This window comes from Pagrus major, chromosome 13, assembly GCF_040436345.1.
Source record: "Pagrus major chromosome 13, Pma_NU_1.0".
NCBI classification, from domain to species: Eukaryota; Metazoa; Chordata; class Actinopteri; order Spariformes; family Sparidae; genus Pagrus; species Pagrus major.
The window spans coordinates 19838671-19852963 of record NC_133227.1 but is presented as its reverse complement, the minus strand read 5'-3'; the positions used below and the strand labels follow the sequence as shown (position 1 = coordinate 19852963).

General features: G+C 39.7%; 2 protein-coding genes across 2 annotated transcripts; one reads left to right on the top strand and one right to left on the bottom strand.

Moving 5' to 3' along the window:
• Positions 1-1200, bottom strand: LOC141007761 (ras-related protein Rab-39B-like). Its single transcript, XM_073480165.1, has 3 exons — positions 986-1200; positions 395-665; positions 1-156 (listed from the first exon to the last, which is right to left on the bottom strand). The coding sequence occupies exons 1-3, from the start codon at positions 1198-1200 to the stop codon at positions 1-3; spliced, it is 642 nt and encodes a 213-aa protein (XP_073336266.1).
• Positions 1201-2796: 1596 nt separating this feature from the next.
• Positions 2797-9234, top strand: LOC141006655 (ras-related protein Rab-38-like). The gene is made up of 5 exons (XM_073478882.1): positions 2797-2957; positions 5958-6160; positions 6894-7024; positions 8501-8638; positions 9067-9234. The coding sequence occupies exons 1-5, from the start codon at positions 2797-2799 to the stop codon at positions 9232-9234; spliced, it is 801 nt and encodes a 266-aa protein (XP_073334983.1).
• Positions 9235-14293: the final 5059 nt, after the last annotated feature.

Here is a 14293-nt window from a genome sequence, read left to right as displayed (position 1 = left end):
TCAGCACAAGCACTGCCGGCTGCCCTTGGCGACCTCCTCGGAGGAATGGACGGTGTTGGGAACAAATCCGCTCTTGACGCCCTCCCAGCCGTCCTGGATCTTGATGTCCCCGCTTCGTACCAGCTCAAAGATGTCCCTCGTCAGATCTACGAACGCCTTACGAGTAAGAAACAAAAATTAAAATCAGATTGTGAAGGATCATAAATGAATTTAAAATGACTTGCAGGCATAAAATTGTCAATTTGGGTGAAAAGGCATCAGGGAAATTTTATTCTCATTATAATTTTGTTATATTTGCCAATCATTTTGGCAATTAAGGGTCTTGTCTCACGATGATCATTCCATTATAGCTGTAATTTGTAAAATTCGATCTGAATTTGGATCTCATCTGCACCTTCTCCACGTTGATAGCGTCCCGTGCCGACGTCTCCACGTAGCGCATCCCGAAGGCCCCAGCCAGCTTCTCCGCCTCCTGCTGGGTCACCTGACGCTGGGCCTCCAGGTCACACTTGTGACCGACCAGCAGGAAGACGATGCTGTGCGGCTGGACGTGGCTCTGGGCCTCCTCCAGCCAGTTGTGGACGTTCTGGAAGGAACGGCGGTTTGTGATATCGAAGAGCAAGAGCCCGCCCACCGAGTTACGGTAGTAAGCTCGGGTGATCGACCTGGTTAGAAAGACAATACCAACTGTGACTAGCTGTTTAAGAGAGCCTTTTTTTTGTAAATACATGTTATTGTAACCTGTTTTTAAAGATTTATGTCTTTAGTAGGAGCCACACAAACAGGAGGGAGAAACAAATTTACAGACCATGTTTACACGGCGGCCATTTTGGTGAGAAGCTCAAATGTTGTACTGAAAATTAATATGGCCCGACGTCCCTCCAGATTTTCAGCGAGCTGTATGGCTTTTATTCAAAGGTCATAGTAAGGTTTTTTTATTGATGAAGAAAAGGATCAAAAGAGAAACTAATAAATCCGTCTTTACCTGAACCTCTCCTGTCCTGCTGTGTCCCAGATCTGTAGTTTGATTCTTTTGCCCGGCTCGATCTCCACCAGGCGTGAGAAGAAGTCCACCCCCACGGTGGGGTCCGACACCTGGGCGAAGCGGCCCTCAGTGAACCTCCGGATCAGACACGACTTGCCGACGGTGGAGTCTCCGATGACGATCAGACGAAACTGATAAAGCCATATCGTCTCCATGTCTCACCAGAATAAAAATCTACGGGGAGATAGAATCATTCAGTCGCTCATTCACTGCTAGACCAACAATCCAGAGATGCTGAGTTTACAATCATATGACAAAGAAAAGCAGCAAATCCTCAAAGCTTTTTTTTGTATTTTTGTTTGGAAAATGTGATCAATCGTTTCAGCTCTAATCCTTTAATTTATAGACCTATAACATTAATTCGACCAATTCTTAAAAATGGATCACCAGAAAAAAAAATTCTTCACTTGGCCCTCAGGGGCAAAACACACCGGATGTAACAAAAAGCTAGGAAGTGGTTGAATGCTAACATTAGCTAACCGGTTATCAACTTTGGTGTTTTATCTTGAAATATGGCCGATGTCCCTCCAGATTTTCACTACAAATCATCTTTTTAGTTGCTGATGGTATCTATTTGTCAGATCCCTACGTTTATACGACTTGCAACCTGGAACACAGCACACCCATGGTGTTGGAGGAAACTGGTCGCTGTGTGAATAAGGACTATGGAGCCACTTTGTGTTTTTTCTGTTTTATTTAGTCCCCATTTACTTCAGTTGTTTAGGCTCCAGAAATGTTTTGTGGACTATGAAACATAGCCGGACTTGGTGGTGAGTAGATAATTAATTAATTTTAATCTTTTGGGTGAATTCTTCCTTTAAGAAAACAAAAAACCACGGCAGAAAGTATCTTCACAAAATATTAAGTCTAAAACATGGCCTTGTTTGACCTTTGGCAGCAGCTTTGCTAATGTCTCATCCGTGCATCTCTTTTTCCATTTCTACCTTCTGTGTTTTCTTTTGTCACACATTCAAATCCATGTGAATTAAATGAGAACAGCTCCAACATGTATTTAAAAAGATTCATTTAATCCACACACGGTGTCGACCACACGGATGCTTCTTGGATTACAGCAGCCATCATGAGGAGAGAGTAATAGGCTCAAATCATCTCAGCAGTGTCCATGTGATTTACAGTTGGGTGATCTAATTTCAGGAGGGAGGGAGGGAGGGGGTGCAGGCCACTCCTCTCCAACTCAATAAACATTGGTGTAGTCAGCCCCCATGTGGATAGCAGACAGGTTTGTTATAACACACAATGAGGCCTTGAAGCTAAGCTAAAACAAGAGGGAGCTGCTGAAACACGACTGCTGGTTAATAGAAGATGTTTGCTTCCAGTGGCAGCTACTCATAATGAGATACCTCACAAAGAGTAGATGTTTGGCTCATGAGGCCCGGCCCACTAAGCTTCATGTCAAGGATGGAGCATTCACTCCAGTGGTTTCACATTCAGGACAACAATCTGATAAAAATCAGTGAATAATGACCTACCTCAACGTTAAGAGCTAAAAAACAATCCCCATATCGATGATTATGTCTTCTAAGAATGATCCTCTAGAGCAGCAGTGGTTGTGTTATTGCCTACAGAGATAACCTGCACCAATAACATGCATCACGGTAACTAGGCCTCTGGTCCAGCATCCACATCTGAGCCGTATCTACAGATGAAAGCAGCCTGACGACCGACGGACGATCCGAGGTGAGTTGATGTGAGCAGGTGTGTTGATGTTTCCGCGAGGATCCGAGGATGAAATGGCAGCAGGACACAACAACAGCATCACACTCACACACTCGCATCTCCTCCTCGCCCTCATCAGCACCATTACCGTAACTGCACGCACAGCGGCGCAGCTGCAATCCTCCGGGTGCCTCATGTTGCCTTCAAAGACTGTCGGAGAAAGAATATTTACGAAGTGAGCGCAATTTATTTTAGTTAGAATCTTTATTTGGATCCTTTGTGTAAAAATCATTTAAACATAATTTGGCGCAATGTAGTTACATTAGCAATCAAGTGATTTTTATTCCAATTGTATTAAGTTAATAATTTTATATATAAAATGATGAAAAAATACACATTATAGATATATAGAAATAGATATAGATATACAGTATATATATATATATATATATGTGTGTGTGTGTGTGTGTGTGTGTGTAATATGTGTGTATGTATATATGTGTGTGTTTGTGTTTATAAAATGAACATTTATTTGCATAAAAGTGAAATATATATAAAGAAAATACTAAATAAAAATAAATATCAAAAATACATTAATTACGGAAGCCTTAAAGGGCCATGAATTCATACATTTTATTTCCTCTGTTTTCCCATGATAACGAGTTAATTTCATTTGTTTTCTTGAGATCTCGAGTTATTATCTCGAAATAACAACTGCCGTTTTCCCGAGATAACGGGATAATTTTCTCGATATCTCGAGATAACGAAACTTTGTTTTCCCGAGATAACGATATAATTAATTCGAGATATTGAGAAAACAAAACGATAGTGTAGTATATTAGATCATTGCAGGAAACATCATTCAGTGTAGCAATGTCAGAGGAGCAGGAGCATATCGATCACCGCGTCACATATCTCTTCAATCAAGGCCTGACACAGGCTGAAATAGCATTATGCCTTGCTATTACAGATAATATACACATTAGTGTGCGTAATCTAAAAAGTCGGTTAGTAAGGCTTCAGCTATATCGGCGGCGCAATCTAAGTGAGCCTGATGTCGTCGTTAAATACATAGCTGACCAGCTACGAGGTCCCAGGGGTCTCCATAATCTCAGGCCTATCATATCACAGTCATTATCTCGAGATCTCGAATGAATTATATCGTTATCTCGGGAAAACAAAATTTCGTTATCTCGAGATATCGAGAAAATTATCCCGTTATCTTGGGAAAACGAGTTAATTTCATTTGTTTTCTCGAGATCTCGAGTTATTATCTCGAAATAACAACTGCCATTTTCCCAAAAAATGGGCTAATTTTCTCGAGATGTCGAGATAACGAAATTTTGTTTTCCCGAGATAACGATATAATTAATTCAAGATCTTGAGATAATGACTGTGATATGACAGGCCTGAGATTATGGAGACGCCCGGGACCTCGTAGCTGGTCAGCTATGTAGTTAACGACGACATCTTTTTAGATTACGCACACTAATGTGTATATTATCTATAATAGCAAGGCATAATGCTATTTCAGCCTGTGTCAGGCCTTGATTGAAAAGATATGTGATGCGGTGATCGATATGCTCCTGATCTCGAGCAAATTATCCCGTTATCTCGGGAAAACAGCCGTTGTTATTTCGAGATAATAACTCGAGATCTCGAGAAAACAAATTAAATTAACTCGTTATCACGGGAAAACAGAGGAAATAAAATGTATGAATGCATGGCCCTTTAGGGCTTCCATAATTAATTAAGCAGTCAAAAAGTGTTTTTTTAAGTTTATTAAGTGTTTTTTATTATTTTTATATATATTTAATTATATATAAAAACGAAAAAAAATCAAATGAAGAATATATATGAAAATAAAAAGATACAAAATAAATATAAAAATACATAAATTAAGTAGTCAAAGCAAGTAATTTTTCAAAAATGTATTATTGCTTTAATTTTATATTTTAAAAAAATGAAATTATATTAAAAATTAAATACAAAATAAATGTGAAAATACATAAATGAATCAATCAGAACAAGTGATTTTTTCAAGATATAATATTACTTTACCTTTATATTTTAGAAAATGAAAATATATACTGTATATACGATATTTACATAGCCTACTGTATGAGCAACCTAAATATCAAAGCATGTGATGATGATCCAACAATGAAATCTAACAGTTAACACTCTGAAAGATGGTATTTTCTATAATGAGTAACCAGTGATGGAATGTAACTAAGCACATTTACTCAAGTACTAAAGTACAATTTTGAGGTTCAGGTAGTTTACCTGAGAATTTCCATTTCCTACTATTTTCTACTCCACAACATTTACTCCACCTAATTTATTTGATAACTTCAGTTACTAGTTACTTTGCAGATTTTACGCTGCTTCAGAGCCAAAGATGTGCATTTTTAATTACATTTTAGCAGCAATCTTTAAATAATAAATAAATAAATAAAATGATTCCTGATCCTACTGATTCCAATAATCAGAAAAATGCTGAATATCAGATCAAATAATTGACCAAGACGATAATTGGTCAACCCCTGCTATACAGTGTATACATGCATTACTTTTACTTTTAATATTTAAGTACATTTATTGCCAGAAATATACTTCTGATACTTAAGTTAAGTTATTATCAGACACTTCATGACTTTTACTTAAGTACTACTTGCATGTGTGACTTTCACTTTTACCCAAGTAATATTTTAACATATCTACTTTTACTTAAGTATGACTTTTGGGTGGTCTAACAACAGCGTAAGTAGCCTAATTTTAATTTGTATATCACCTTAAGTATTTTGCCGTTAATGCTGCTATGTCTTTACCAAAGTAACATTTTGAACGAAGGACTATAACCTCTAACACAGAAAAAATACACTGTGGTATTTATATACAAGCCTATCTAGAAAAATGCATGACAAATTCCGAAGCCAATTTTTACGAGGAGCTTTGAACGCACCACCAGTGCAGCGTAGTTGCCGACAGTCGGCCGTGAAGTAAACGGATTGAGGCTGTCATGTGTGATGAAACGGGCGGACTGCAGCGATCACAGGCAGCTTTGACAGATCTGGATGAGACTGGACAACAACAACACATCTTCTGACTGCATCTGAAGAAGACAAAGTCCTGCTGACATCATCTTTCATGACTTTTCACAGTTTTGTTGAGATCCCTGCGCTGCTTCACAAAGTTTCCACAAGTCTACTGAGGAGTTGTTACATCTGTGCAGAGCTGCAGCCATGCAGCAGGAGCTGTTGTTCAAAGTCCTGGTCATCGGGGACTTGGGAGTCGGGAAAACGTCCATCATCAAGCGGTACGTCCATCAGATCTTCTCCCAGCACTACCGAGCCACCATCGGGGTGGACTTCGCCCTGAAGGTGCTGCAGTGGGACGATGACACCGTGATCCGCCTCCAGCTGTGGGACATAGCAGGTATGTGCAACATTTACGACCCCACAGTGCAGCCAGGTTTACAGACTTAGTGTGCTGTCAGGTGATTGTTAAAAAAAAAAGAGCTCTGCATGCAGATTAGGACGAGGATTTATTCTCTCTTCTCTTTGGGAACAAAAAACCTTTTGTTTCACCTCCATCAGCTGTGAAAGCTGAAGGTTTTTAAAGCTGGCACCGGATGCAAACTTTTAAAATCAATCAGTTTTAGGAAAGTAAGAGCATGCGAAATACAATATACATTTTTAAAAAAGGTAGCTACACAGATGCAAAACAAAGCAGTTTCTGAGTCCAAAAAACTCTTGATTTCTTCCAGTTTTAGAGACTTTTATCAACCAGTTTCCAGTCCAGTCAGCTCATGTCAAGAACATCCTGAAACAAGATTGTTACGCCTGTTTTTTCACTTTTACGACTCAATGAAGTACAAAAACAGCTTGATCAGACGGGGGGTTTTTGCAGTGTGTGATCTCGCAGTGAGAGTGTGTCCGGTCCCTCCCTGTCATTTGAAGCCTGGTTGAGGAATGTGGATCTTGTGCCTGGCTGTGACTCAAGTGATCCCATGCTCATAACATCAGTCACATGATGGAAGAATAAGCACACACATACACATGCATGCTCACACAAACACACACTCCCAAGATTCGTCACCATTGAACCGTGCAGTGGGCTGATTTGATTTCACGGACTGCGTGTGTGTGTGTGTGTTTGTGCGTCCCAGGACAGGAGCGCTATGGGAACATGACCCGAGTGTATTACCGGGAGGCGGTGGGAGCACTGATGGTGTTTGACGTGACGAGGGCCTCCACGTTCGACGCCGTGCTCAAGTGGAAGGATGACCTGGACTCCAAGGTCAGAGGTCAACATCCAACAGAGGATCTCAAACGTATCGAGGCATTCATTGCCCTCCTGTTATCTGTCACTGTCAGAGGTGTAAAAGCTTTTTTCGCTGATGTTCGCTTTACAAATATAACCTCCAGGGAACCTTTGGGAAATGTTCCCTGACGATTCTCTGAGGGTTGTTTTGTGAATCTGTAAAGCACCTGTAAAGGTTTTTCAACAATAACATTCAGACAACCTTCAGTGAACGTTCCCTTAAGTTTTTGTAAATGCTTTTCAAGAATAACCTTCTAGGAACCCTTAGGGAACGATTACTCGATGTTCTTTAAAGGTTTCACAAAAAATAACCCCCAGAGAACCTTCAGAGAACATTTCGTAAAGGATGTCCAAAGGTTTTTTTAAAGGTAATCTTTGAAGAACAATCCTAAAACATTCTTTAAAGGTTGCAAATAAAATATGACCTTCAGTGAACGTTCCCTTGAGTTTAAGTAAAGATTTCTCGCGAATAACCTTCTGGGAACCCTTAGGGAACAATTCCTCGATGTTCTTTAAAGGTTTCACAAAAAAATAACCCTCAGAGAACCTTCAGGGAACATTCTTTAAAGGTTCCTTAAAGATTTTTTAAAAGAACGATCCTTAAACATTCTTTAAAGTCTGCAAGAAATATAAACTTTAGGGAACGTTTGCTGGGGAAACTTGAAGCTAATTGCAGCCCGTCGGCCTGCAACGTTCAGAAAACCTGCCAGTTGACACCAATGTTATTGGACAAGATGGTGTGTCCTTTTATTAGCAATGACTCTCTATACTTCTCAGAAGCTGAATATAATTTGATATACCTGCATCAGTATAATCACGTTATACGTCGTTGTCAATTCCCATCCAAACCTTGGTGCAGTTCCACTGTCTGGAGGTTGCAGTGTCATTTCGACCAGCTGACGTTGCTGTGAGCTGATTGGCAGTCGAAATGTTTTAAAACCAGTCACTGGCAACTTGACCAGCTGAGCCACAGGCGACGCCATCAGTCGGCTCGAGTGGAGCTGAGACAGGCCAGTTTATATATCGCTGCAACTTTACCGCTTTGGTCCAGTCTCACAGCTCATAGTGTAATTAAAAACTTGATTCCACTGCTCGAAAGAGGCCAAAAAAAATGTAACTATTGCAGGTTTAACTTTCCAAAACAAACAGACACAATTTCTTCTGTCGCTTTTTGCAACGATGAATGATTATCATGTCTTGCCCCACTCTGTGAAAGCAGGCTCTTTGCCATTTCGAGGTCAGACGTAGACACATTGTCTGATTTAGTTTGCTTAACTTTTACTTTGCACTCTTTAGAAAACAATCCATAACTTGCTCTCAAGTTTAGTTGAAAGATAGATTAAAAAAGGGTATTTTTACAGTAAAAATACTTGTACGGTTTAACTTTGAATTGCCTAAAAAGTAAGTTAGGTGATATTACAGTCATGTAATCTACCTTTCTTCTCTCCTAAGGTTACCCTGAACCATGGGAGGCCGGTTCCAGCTGTACTCTTGGCCAATAAGTCAGACCAGCTGGCTTCCCAGCAGCCAAAACTCGACTCTTTCTGCAGGGAGAACGGCTTCGTTGGCTGGTTCGAGACCTCGGCAAAGGTATGAGAGGGGAGTTTTGTACAAACAAAATGAGGGGAACAGAAATGTAAACTTAGTTTGTTTTTGATTTCTTCACTAATCATTTCATACACAGGTGATTTCTTTGCAGATGAATACAAACACCAAAAGTTAGAAAACAATGATTTGCTGCGCTGTCAGGAGAAAAATAGAGGAATGTCTGCAGTCTGGTGTGAGTTATGTTCGTTCCTCTCATCCAGAGCGAGTCCAGTGAGTTACACACCAGGGTGCAAGTCAGAGACAGTAGTTAGTGAACACGAAGGCTCAGCCGGACCGATCAGGGCCGAGACTAAAGAGTTTCTAACAGCGTATGAAGTCCCGGGTTTTCATTAGTTTAGTGCGCAGTGTCACAAAGCCACAAGTGTGGTACCCGGTTTCTTTACAGGTGTCTTCTTTTGTTCCTCCCTCAGGAAAACACAAACATCGAGGAGGCGGTGCGCTGCTTGGTGGAGCACATCCTGAACAACGAGGAGAGCCCGATGGTCGAGAGAGACCCGAGCAGCCTGGTCCTGTCGGGGTACACAAACACAAAGACACAAAAAGATAATCTCAACTGCTCGTCATGTTTGAAATGGTGACTCCTGACCAGCCGCAGACAACCAGGAAGTGAACAGCTGTGAGCACACGGCCACGGAGATAAGTTTTCGCTCTGGGACTGTTTGTATTTAAAAAAAAGAAAGAAATCGCCTTTTGTGTTCCAACAAGTTGAACCCTCAGTGGCCGTGTTTCCATCATTGCATGAGAGAAGGTTGGTGGATACGTCAAAAAGTTTTTGTGCTCGCTTGAGGTGCCTGTTTAGAAAAACGGTAAATGTACTTAATGGGGAGGAGGAGAAGAAGATCTGTCCACTGTCAGTATCTTTCTGTATTACTTGCATAAGATTCTCATTCCCAGGTTGATGCCCACATTCCCTCATACATGCCACATTTGTTTCTTCTTCTTTCAGGTTTACTGGCAGTGTTGGTTTTGTTTTCAGTTCACAACCTCAACTTCTTCTTCCCTGTTTCTTCTCTGTAATGAAACCTATAACAGCCAACTTTTGACAAAACTGCACTTTGTGTAGCCTCGTTTATTTAATACAGACCAAATATTGGATTTGCATTTTATTAGTTTTTCTTATTTCAACATTTAATTTGCTCCAAATTGGCTTGACAGATAGATGGAAACACAGCTAGTGACTCGTGAATAAAGCTGTAAAACAGGTAGATTTTTGTACCAGCATGATGTCTGGCACGTAAGAGATTGGGTTTTGATAAAATGTTTGACATTTCTCCGGGAGATCTTTAACTTTTCTATTTTTTTTTAAATTAATTCAAGGAAAAAAAATGTTGATAACATAAGTTATTCAGAAGATGAAGGTGATCTGTGTCATTTTGATATGTTGGTCACAATTTATATTTCACTTATAGAAAACACAAATTTTGTTCATTTCATCCTTTGCCATGGAAAATGCACAGTATTAAGTTTACTTTTAGAGGTATAAAAGGGTCTTTAAAACTGAATACTTTTTAGTCTATAATCATTATAAACTTACAGATCCTAATATGTACACTTTTTGTACGTATGCTTCTCTTGACATTGTGCCTTCGACATTTAGCTGAACTGACAGCTCCTCAACACACACACATAAAAACATGAAGCCTTCATGTCTTCTTTGTATTTTTTTAATGCAGTCTACTATATGGTCACAGTGAGTGAAATTAGGTCTTTAAGAGATATGAAAGTAGGAAATCTGCATGTTGAAAATGTCTTCTTTTTTTTTTAAACCAAAGTTTCTGTTGTTTCTGTCAGAGGATTATATTCTGCTCACATCTATCTAATGTTCAATATAAAATGAGGATAAGATAAATGAGAAGATTGATCTGAAAATAAGGCTAAAGCCAGCAGATGTTAGCTTAGCTTAGCATAAAGACTGAAAACAGGGGGAAACAGCTAGCCTAGCTCAGTCCCAACAAATGAGTGTACCAGCAACTCTACATCTCCGGTTTTCTCAGGTTAACAGCTGATATCTTGTTTGTTTAAAGCACATAAATAACAAAAATTTGCCTCCTTTTAAAACTTTGTTGACCAAGCTAGCTGTTTCCTACTGTTTCCAGTCATCAAGCTAAGCTAAGCTAACTAGCTCTAGCCTTATAGTTAACAGACAGATACTAGAGTGATATCAAACATCTTATCTATATGAGCATATTTCCCAAAATGTCGAATTACTCCTTTGAGATTTTTATTTTTTATTTTCCTCATGCAACATCTGATGTGCAGCTCGTACGCAAATTGAAATCCTAAACCCTCTGTACGCTAAAGGCTAACATGTGCTGATTGCTACGCTCTTCAGTATCAGTTTTCATGGTCAAATCCTTGTTATCATCTTACTTTGAATCATGTAGCGCGTCACTGTTTTTGGTAACTAGGTTTAACTGGTTCCAACTGAGCAGGAAACGAGCGAATAAATACTATTTAACGACTTGACGATCGTTAACAGTTAAACTTACGGGACAGCTAACCTCTCATCTATCACTACAAAGCCCGTACTATCCATCTGCTGAGGATCACGGCCTTATTTATTTCCTAATATGATGTAAAATTAATCCCCTCATGTAACATTAATAGGCAGCATCTGAAGGATACATCCCGTGGGTTCATAATTGCCTGCTTACAGTGAAGACATTTTTCTTTCACACTGGATCATGGACTGATGGACTGGAAAATCTGTTCTTGCTGGCTTCCCAGAAAAACACACAAGAAGCCCTTGCAGTGAGAAATAAACATAAATGTTGTGGAGGTAATGGAGGAGAGTCACTTTGGCATTTATGTCCATTAAATGAGCTATTCAGTGAGTTGATAAAAAATAAAACAGACGTCGTAAAGTGGCTACCACTTTACGACATCTGTGTTTTTTACCACTATTACCAGAATCTCTTTCTAGTGAAGCATTCATTTCCATTTCATTATATACTGTATGTTTGTGTGGTTTCACTCTATAAACGCTGACATTTCATCCTCAAAAGGTAAAAGGTAAAAACGCCTGAAAGCAGCTGTCGAACTGTTGCCTCCTTTGTTGGTATGAGGCGTTTTCTCCAACCCCAAAATCAATTTCTCGCCAGTGAAAAACATGTTCTGTGCTGCTCTTTTCAGCCGTCTTTGTTGAGTCGCGCCTCGAGTCTTATTTGAAATTCCATGTTCTCACATTAGGCATCTGCTTTATGTTCGACTTCGCTCCCTTTGATGTGTAATAGCCCGGACTTGTAATGCAACACATTTGCAACTGCGTTCTGTGTGACACCAGACCACATGCAATAAAACGTTTATTCACCGTGCAGCGTGTTTTCAGCAGCATCGTTAATTCGGGAAGAGCAAACACACAAACAATGAGGAAATACAGACAAAAGTACAAAGAAATACAGGGAATCAAGTCAACGTGTTTCACCCGAAAATCTGGAAATCAGCCTTTATTTCGCCTTGATTCACAAAGAGGAAGTTAGCTGATTATTGTTAAAAAAATATGTCAAACATTCCTCTTAATGCACATATCTATATATATTTATAAGTTGCACTGTCTCTTGTGTATTTCTTGTTGACTTTTATGTATTTCAAAGGCCCATCTAGGGTTTGCATTGCAAATTAGCTCGAATGCTTTGGTGTGTGGCGTTGGGTTTTATGCTAGATATGTTAAAGGTAACTGAACAAAAGGTGAGCTTCAGTTATGAGGCTGTAATCATTAAATTACCAAAAATACAAAGACCAAACACAAAAGCTAAACAAAGTACAAACTAGGAATAACAGGAAGATGGAGCCAGGGAGACACAGAGAAAACAGAGCAGAACAGACTCGGGGAAACTGAACAGATGACTCGACAGTGACTGAACAAAAAGACTGGACTTAAAATGCAAACGGACCTAACGAGGGGATGAGGAGCAGGTCGAGTGAAAGCAGACTGGGGAAGGAGTCAGGAAACAGGGCCGGGATAATGAAACGGATACAAGACAGGTGCGGAGGAAAATCAGACTGGAGGGAAAACAGAACACTGGGAAAGAAAAACCTAGAAAACACACATACAATGACAGGATCATGACAACGTACATGTCTCTAGGGTTTCAACAGTATAAGATTTTCAGGGTACGATAAAAATAATCAAGAAAAAATATCTATTTTTAGTATTATAAGTTAGAATTACCCCTAAAGGAGTGAAAACAGAAGGTTTTCTTTGGTACACCTTGAAAGCGGTGTATTGCTACAACCCTACTTATCCCTCTACGAATAAACACTGAATAAATAAATGTATTCAGTCACAGATGTAACCATCAGTTTCTCTAAAAGATAATTAACCAGCATTATCTGAAAATCCAGAAAGTTGTTCTGACTGTGTTCCCAGAATCTCCAAAGGCTCCTCCAACTATACGGATGAAAAAATATTCCTTCCACTTAATTATAAAACAGATTTTTAACCTGCATTTGCTTCCAAATCAAAACAAAGATGGCAGCCAGCCAGCTACCTGCAGAGTGAACAGAGTGACTATAGAGGAGGACAACCACAGAGATAGTCCCTGTAAGAACAATATTTTGAGTCTAAGAGGATGTTTTCTTGTGTTTTCCAAAGCATGTTTCCATAAAATTTCCCAAGAACTCTCTCAGTATTTAATCCAGTAAAATTCCCTCCAATGAAATACTTCTTTTCACATTAAGAGAAGCTTTGGTCTTTAAAATAAACACAATGCTCCCTGATGGTATTTACTTAAAGTGACTACGAGGAACTTCTAAGTGTTTATGAAACAGTCTCGTGATTCCTCTGATGATTATAAATGACCTGTAACAGCGAACGAGACCATCAGCGAAAAGACTGCAATTTGTACACAGTTATTGTTAATGCCTGCGCTCGGGTCCGACCACATACATCACATATAAAGTCTATCAATCATATAATCCATCCCGCGGCCTCTCTGTCCCGCGCTTGCAAAACAAATGCACGCGCCGCTTGCACGCAGGAATTTCAGGAACAACTTGATGAAGAGCTGATTCAACGACTGTATAGTAGATAATGTTGAGTTACGAAAGAACAGACTGGAAGATACGATATGAACGAATCAGGAGGTAAATATTACTTCATTAATATGTTAATCGACAAAAACAGGTAGGTTTTATGCTGAAACAGGATCTTTTCCAAACTCTAACCAAGTGTCTAAACCTACCCAGAGCATGAGCAGTCCAGCCCAGTTGGCAGGATAAAATGTTGGCAGTTAACGTTTCTACAAACCACCGATACGTACGTACGTGTCAAAGGCTGTGTACCATATTGAGTTTTGTACCAATCGTGTCATATCACGCTCACATTACATGATAATTACCTAACTTTCATGTCGAGAGGTGTAGGGGACGGTGGAGCTGGAGATGATAAGGCTGTCAAGCCGGTGACCGCTGTTCGAGACTGCGTTTCAGTTTCATTCCTGAGTGTGATGCCACCGCTGTGTTTCAACATTTGTAAGCTACCGGATGTTTTTAAATAGACCTCGGGACAATTTCCAACTGTGTTCGTGACGACAAATTCTGGTGTTTTTTAACAAATCCTCGTGACATCTGCAGCTGTGTTTGTGGCCACCAAACCAGGTAAGTTTTATGCCGAAACATGATCTTTTCCTGACCCTA